Here is a 7,083-nt window from a genome sequence, read left to right on the forward strand (position 1 = left end):
AGGCGACAGTTTGCAATGTGAGTGAGGTACCCTAACAATGTTGTCATGGCAACGCGAGATGACGTGTCCTCTTCTAGTTCGGAAGTCAAGAGAGACACGGATGTCCACATTGGCACCCTACTTAAGGAGGCGCCACGGAAAGGCCTCGTCCAGCTTAAGAACTCGTTCCGGTCTCTGTCAGCCTCGCCCAAGAGACTTGCGTCCACCGCGCTCGACAGAGGTCAGTGAGAAATTGTTTTGCTTTTGTAAAGCATGTTTTTGACATGATAGATATAGGTACTGATAAAAGGAAAAATGAGAAATGGTCTTACTTTTGTGAAGCATGATTTTTGGGAAGATGAGTGTACATATACATATACATAGGTACTGATAAAAGGAGGAAGGGATTTTAATTTTGTTAATTGTATTGTTCTACATCTGGTGTAAAATTGCACAAGTTCATATTCTGATCTTTGGTTTGATTAAAAGCCTCAACACAGAAGAATTGGCCATAATATTTGGGAGAGGTCCAAAAACCAAAAAACGAATTGTCCCCTTTCTTAAGGTGTCCACACAGAGATTATTAGGTACTGATAAAAGGAGGAAGGGATTTTTAATTGTTAATTGTATTGTTCTACATCTGGTGTAAAACAGCACAAGTTCACATTCTGATCTTTGGTTTGATTAAAAGCTTCAACACAGAAGAATTGGCCATAATATTTGGGAGAGGTCCAAAAACCAAAAAACGAATTGTCCCCTTTCTTAAGGTGTCCACACAGAGTTTTTCCCTTCCTCTTGACAATGGGTGGGGGTGAGTGTGCCTAGTCTCTTTGTAGCGTGATGAAGAAACCTTCTTGTGACTTTTCTCAATATTTTCTCCTCGTCTCAAAGTGTGCCCGTGTCAATTAAATTATTTCTTAAGTAAATGTTTTTCTTTTCCCGTAGTCCTAATTGAATTTACCGTAGCGATTATTCGTGTTTGAAGTTCATACGTAGTGTTGATTTAGTTTTGTACTTTTGTAGGAAGATACAATAAGGTGAAGCAGGACTTCGCACAGTGTGCTAGTGGTCATGAAAGTTGGATTTCAATGTTAGCTTTGGGTCAGTAGGAAAAGACTTTCATTTCCTAGGTTAGAAACAGCTGGTTCAGCCCTTTCCTAATTTATATATAAAAAAAATGCTAGTTTGTGAGGAAAAAAATGAGGAATCATCAAATTACAGGTCAAGCATTGCCATTGTGATGCAAGATGTAATGATTCATTTCAGTCAATAATTTTAATTTATCAGGAATTTAAAGTCAAAGGTTTCAAGCCATGATGTTTCAGTGTAACAAGTTATGTCTTATGACACATGATTCAATGTAACAAGCCATGACAAATGGTTTTAGACTCTTCTCATTCATGACAAAATATTCCTGTCTAAGTTTGTGACAGCAGGCAATGGGTATTTGCCATTGGAGAGACAGTGGTTCAAATTACCACTCACATACTTATGAAAAAGCCCATTTTCAAATTGAGCATTTTATTATTATTATATGGAGGTAGGGAGAAAGGTCATAGTCAAGTTGAAAACAATTCTGTAACAAGCCATGACAAATGGTTTTAGACTCTTCTCATTCATGACAAAATATTCCTGTCTCGGTTTGTGACAGCGGGCAATGGGTATTTGCCATTGGAGAGGCAGTGGTTCAAATTACCACTCACATACTTATGATAAAGCCCATTTTCAAATTGAGCATTTTATTATTATTATAATATGGAGGTAGGGAGAAAGGTCATAGTCAAGTTGAAAACAATTCAATACACCTTGAAGTGTGTCATTATTTGGACACTTTATCTCAAAAAGATTTTGAGAAGATGAGACCTCTGTTGTTATACCTACCTATTCATTTTGACTGTAAGCCTAGAACATTCTGTCCTGTTGTATTTATGTCGAATTTTACATCATTACTGTCATTGAGCAATCAATTTCCTCTTCATATGTTAAACGTCTAATGTGATACAGTAAAGTCAAACCCGTCTAATTGGGACCCGTCTAAATGGGAAACCTGGATAAATTGGGGGGAAATTTGCCATTCCCTTGAATTCCTAATCAGACAGATTTGACTGTATTTGAGAGTCTATTTGTGTCCTATTTCACATCATTACAACTAACAATCAATCTTTGTATGTTTCAGGCGACAGTTTGCAATGTGAGTGAGGTACCCTAACAATGTTGTCATGGCAACGCGAGATGACGTGGAGAGTAAGATTGGAAAAATTCCTTTGCATATTTCTCATGTTTGTTTCTCGCCTCTCTCCCTCAGGCTCCAAGTCAGCCTCGTTCCATGTCTCAGGTAGAAGATCCGTTTGGTGATTCCTTCTCCCCTCCCCCCTCCACTTATCAACCAAGTTCCATCAGTATCAGCAAACTACCCCCTCCCCCCTCTAGTACAGGACGGACGGATAGCGGTAGTGCGTCAGCGCCAAATCAGAAAGTATCAACCGAGTTCCATCAGTATCAGCAAACTACCCCCTCCCCCCTCTAGTACGGGACGGACGGATAGCGGTAGTGCGTCAGCGCCAAATCAGAAAGAACACTGGTTCGATAAGGAGACGCGGAGTGTTTTTGAGAATGAACCTTTTGGACAAAGTAGCCAGGTAAGTGGATGCTCAATTCTATCTCTTTCGTCCTTATATCCTCTTCCTTTCCATCTTTCTTCCTCCTGTCTGTTCTTTTCTTAGATATTGTTCTAGTTCTGTGTTTGAATACTCTCTGCAAGCAATTATGAACGCAGAACATTTATTAATATGTCCTGACCTTTCAAACAACGACAACTTGGTAGCAAAGTATTGGGATGCACGAGGGAAAATGACCTAATAGTCAACTCCGAGCATTTGAAAACAAGTTTGAATACTCTTTCACACGACAATCATCTATTTCTTTTATATCACTTTTTCATTTGCAAACATTTTTACATTTTTTTTCTAACGATAATTAATTGGAATACTTTTTTCTTCCCTCCTGCAGGACGCCTCTAGATCTCAGAAGTTGCCTCGTGGGGACAACCTATTCGATGTATTCATGGAGTTAGACCCCCTGGGTACTGGAAGGGTTAAACCCTCTTTCACACGACAATCATCTATTTATTTTATATCACTTTTTTATTTGCAAATATTTTTACATTTTTTTTCTAACGATAATTAATTGGAATACTTTTTTCTTCTCTCCTGCAGGACGGCTCTAGATCTCAGAAGTTGCCTCGTGGGGACAACCTATTCGATGTATTCATGGAGTTAGACCCCCTGGGTACTGGTAGGGTTAAACCCTATGTAGACAAGAAAGACTTCTTCTCTGATCTGAAGAATCCTCCTAAGCAAGTCCTCAATGATTTGGTACCACGGGAGATAGCTGACTATGAGAATGATAATAGGAGTCGAGAGAGAAATACAAGTCTTAGTTTCGACCCTATGGATCCATTCAACAAGATAGATCCGTTTGAGACGGAAGCCCCTGTTCCAAACTTTGAGGATGCATTTGACACACCCTTTGCTGACTTTACATCCTTTGACCGCCCGCCGAAACAACCTCACGGTCAACTATTCGGAGCCAACATGGGTCCTCTACAGGTAACCTTACCACCTGAGAATAGAACACCCTTGGGCTCTCCCTCCATGTCTAAGAATAGGAAACTCAGGTGTAATAGAAGTACAAGTTCGAATAGTAGCGGAAAGTTAAGTAGTCCCAAGCTAAGAAGTCGCTCGCAACACGCGAGTGATGACAGTAGGAACTCCCCTGTCATGGAGGGGGTGTATCTGAATCCATGTCTAAAAATAGGAAACTCAGGTGTAATAGAAGTACAAGTTCGAATAGTAGCGGGAAGTTAAGTAGTCCCAAGCTAAGAAGTCGCTCGCAACACGCGAGTGATGACAGTAGGAACTCCCCTGTCATGGAGGGGGTGTATCTGAGAAGTAGAACCATGGATACACCTTCCCCTACCTCCGCCCCTGAACCCCCACCCCGTCCTGCCATCACGTGCTACTCTATCAAACCTCCTCCCCTCCCTCCTAAGAAACAATCCCCTAGCGTGATGCCCAGGCCTGGCTCCAGACATTCTGACTATGATTATATTCAGAATTATGAGAGTCTCCCCTCTGTTCCTAGCGAGGCACCGCCCCTGCCTGTGCCTGTAAGAAAACCAAAGTTATCCGCCGAATATGATGCTAGCTATGTACCTCAGAGACCTAAGAAATCCTCTATCTCTTCCTCTTCTATAGAAACTGAATATTACTTGACGCCCAATAATTTCAACTCCACCAATCTTGTCAATAAAACTTCCTTGGATATGACACTCAGTCAGCTAACCAAGACAGGATTTAGTGAATTGGCTACAGCATTGAATATGTCACCTAGCTCCTTGTCTAAACTAACCATAGGAGAACTCACTGAATATATGGCATCTCTCTCCAAGGAAGACCAAAGATCAACTTGTGATGCCATCAAGGAGGATCAAGTACGTCGGAAATCCAATGCCTTCGGAGAGGAAGTTCTCAAAATTAAAATTTCCATTATTTCATCTTTGATACTCATTTTATTTTTAGGATTCATTGACATACTGATATTCTTGCTCTCTTTCGGACTATTAACTATATCCAATGATATGTGATTAGTTGACTTATTATTTTAGAAAAACATTGTGATTGATTATTTTCTCAGGCCCAAGCTTAGAGAAGCTATTCAATCAACCAACTTGATCAGTTAATCTTAATCCAAAGTCTAAAATTAATTAATCAAATTGTTTGAATGGGATGAACTTTAATCTCCAAGTGTGGGCCCGAATATTAATATGAAAACAAGTCTCTCTTTCAGTATAATCATATAATCTCGAAATTCGTATTTCGCTTTTAAGTTTGTCACAACTTCATGTAAGTCTTTTTTTTTTTTTTTTTTAAGTTTAAAGCTGTTTTTATAGGGACTGGTCTCAATACAATGAATCTCCTCTATTGTGGAATAGAATCTCTTTTAATGATCAAAAACGAAAAACTGATCTGCCTTTCTGTTAAGTTAGTACTTTATTGGTAAGAAGTAGGTATAGGTACGTAAAATGTAAAAAAAAACTACCTAAAATTGTGTAAAAAGTGTGATGTTATACTTTTATTGTACACCCAATAATACCCGTGGTCACACTCAAACATAATCCAATTTACTGAGCAGTCTGGTTAAGTTTAGACTTTTGATTTTAACTAATTCGGTTGCTTAACCCATTTTAGCAAAAAATGATCTCTCCCTCCTTCCCTCTCCTTCTTTTCCTCCTGTTCCATTCTGTAGTATCCAAAGTAAAGGTCCAACCAAAGATTCATTTTTTCTGATGACTTTGCTGATAAAGGTAGTCGAGAGTTTGGAGATAAAGTTGCGCCTAAGAAAGACAACGCGTCTTGGGCATGTTTTGAGGAGCCAGTTCCTATTCCTATACAACCGAGTCCTGTACCCAAGGATAGCATTAGAGACTTTGCTGATAAAGGTAGTCGAGAGTTTGGAGATAAAGTTGCGTCTAAGAAAGACAACGCGTCTTGGGCATGTTTTGAGGAGCCAGTTCCTATTCCTATACAACCGAGTCCTGTACCCAAGGATAGCATTAGTCCTTCCCCTTGGTCTGCTACTGAGGATGCCTCCTCCCCAGGTACGGATGCTGTATTCAAAGCCCCTCCTGTCAAGATGAGTAAACCAAAGAAATCTCGAAACCACGAACCCAAGTGGGTGGATACAGACAAGGAGATGGATAGGAAGAGAGATCATGGGAGACATAGAGAACGCGCATGGGAGTGGGATGAGAATGGACACTCCTGGAGTGATGATGAAGATAACGATGAAGATGATGATACGTACATTCCACAGTATACTAGAGAGAAGAAATACTATGAGAACAAGAGAGAGAGGAGAAGGAAAACCTCGCCTTGGCCCAAGTCTTCCCGAGATCCTTCGCCATGGCAGGAGACTGAACCTGAACTCCCAGACTGGGAGACGACGAGTAGAACCAAGAGTAAGGTAAGGGGTGCCTCAGCCTCCCTGGATGAAGAGAGGAAAGAGTTGAGAAAGAAAGGAGTGTCCCCATGGAGTATAGACACAAGCTGGGATGATAAGGAAAGATATCAGAGAACAAGGAAAGAAAGTGAACGTCCCCATGGAGTATAGACACAAGCTGGGATGATAAGGAAAGATATCAAAGAACAAGGAAAGAAAGTGAAACGAGGAGAAGAAGACATCGAGATGAAATTGAACATGCGAGACGAGAGAGAAATTGGAAGTCAAGTAGATATCATAGAGAAAGTAAAGAATCTCCATGGGATGAAGAATATGTAGAGAGTGATGAAATGTCACCACGACCTAGACATTGGAAACCATGTAGCAAGAAATATCAAGAGGCGTATGATAGTGAGGAAGAAATCTATGTGAAGAAACTATCATAGAGAAAGTAAAGAATCTCCATGGGATGAAGAATATGTAGAGAGTGATGAGATGTCACCACGACCTAGACATTGGAAACCATGTAGCAAGAAATATCAAGAGGCGTATGATAGTGAGGAAGAAATCTATGTGAAGAAACATTATGGCACGCGTGCTGGACCTTATGCAGAACCAGAGGAGAAGATGGAACGCTATAACAAGAAATATTACAAGACACATGATGAGGACAGAATAGGAAGGAGAAGAAGATATAGTCAGGACGAAGTAGAGGATGATGGAGGATATAGAAGAAAACCAGTGTATAGTGAAGATGTGAGTGAAGAAGATAAACCATTCCGTAGGAAACCTTATAGTCATGATGAACTGAGTGGATCAGATGTAGAACAACATTATACCAGACGTAGTCAAACACTTCACTTTACTAAACACTAACCAAGACAGGATTTAGTGAATTGGCTACAGCATTGAATATGTCACCCAGCTCCTTGTCTAAACTAACCATAGGAGAACTCACTGAATACATGGCCTCTCTCTCCAAGGAAGACCAAAGATCAACTTGTGATGCCATCAAGGAGGATCAAGTACGTCGGAAATCCAATGCCTTCGGAGAGGAAGGAGCCACGTTTGAAGCAGACTTTGAGGGCAAATTCTCTAACGAAC

General features: G+C 40.4%; 1 protein-coding gene across 1 annotated transcript; it reads left to right on the forward strand.

Annotated features, from left to right (window-relative positions):
- Positions 1-45: 45 nt before the first annotated feature.
- Positions 46-6,855, forward strand: LOC103518877 (serine/arginine repetitive matrix protein 1). The gene is made up of 9 exons (XM_026830554.1): positions 46-220; positions 2,156-2,170; positions 2,410-2,618; positions 3,195-3,655; positions 3,805-4,504; positions 4,868-4,883; positions 5,345-6,061; positions 6,133-6,314; positions 6,460-6,855. Exons 1-9 carry the CDS (start codon positions 46-48, stop codon positions 6,853-6,855), a joined length of 2,871 nt encoding a protein of 956 aa, XP_026686355.1.
- The last annotated feature ends 228 nt before the right edge of the window (positions 6,856-7,083 follow it).

This window comes from Diaphorina citri, unplaced genomic scaffold (genome assembly GCF_000475195.1).
Source record: "Diaphorina citri unplaced genomic scaffold, Diaci psyllid genome assembly version 1.1 scaffold2411, whole genome shotgun sequence".
Taxonomy (NCBI): domain Eukaryota; kingdom Metazoa; phylum Arthropoda; class Insecta; order Hemiptera; family Psyllidae; genus Diaphorina; species Diaphorina citri.

Excerpts from the sequence above, each read along its gene's own strand:
- LOC103518877 (XM_026830554.1), top strand. The coding sequence starts at position 46 with ATGGCAACGCGAGATGACGTGTCCTCTTCTAGTTCGGAAGTCAAGAGA. Across the intron at positions 2,619-3,194 it reads CTTTTGGACAAAGTAGCCAG|GACGGCTCTAGATCTCAGAA; the intron begins GTAAGTGGATGC and ends TCTCTCCTGCAG. Across the intron at positions 6,315-6,459 it reads CTCCATGGGATGAAGAATAT|GTAGAGAGTGATGAGATGTC; the intron begins GTAGAGAGTGAT and ends GATGAAGAATAT.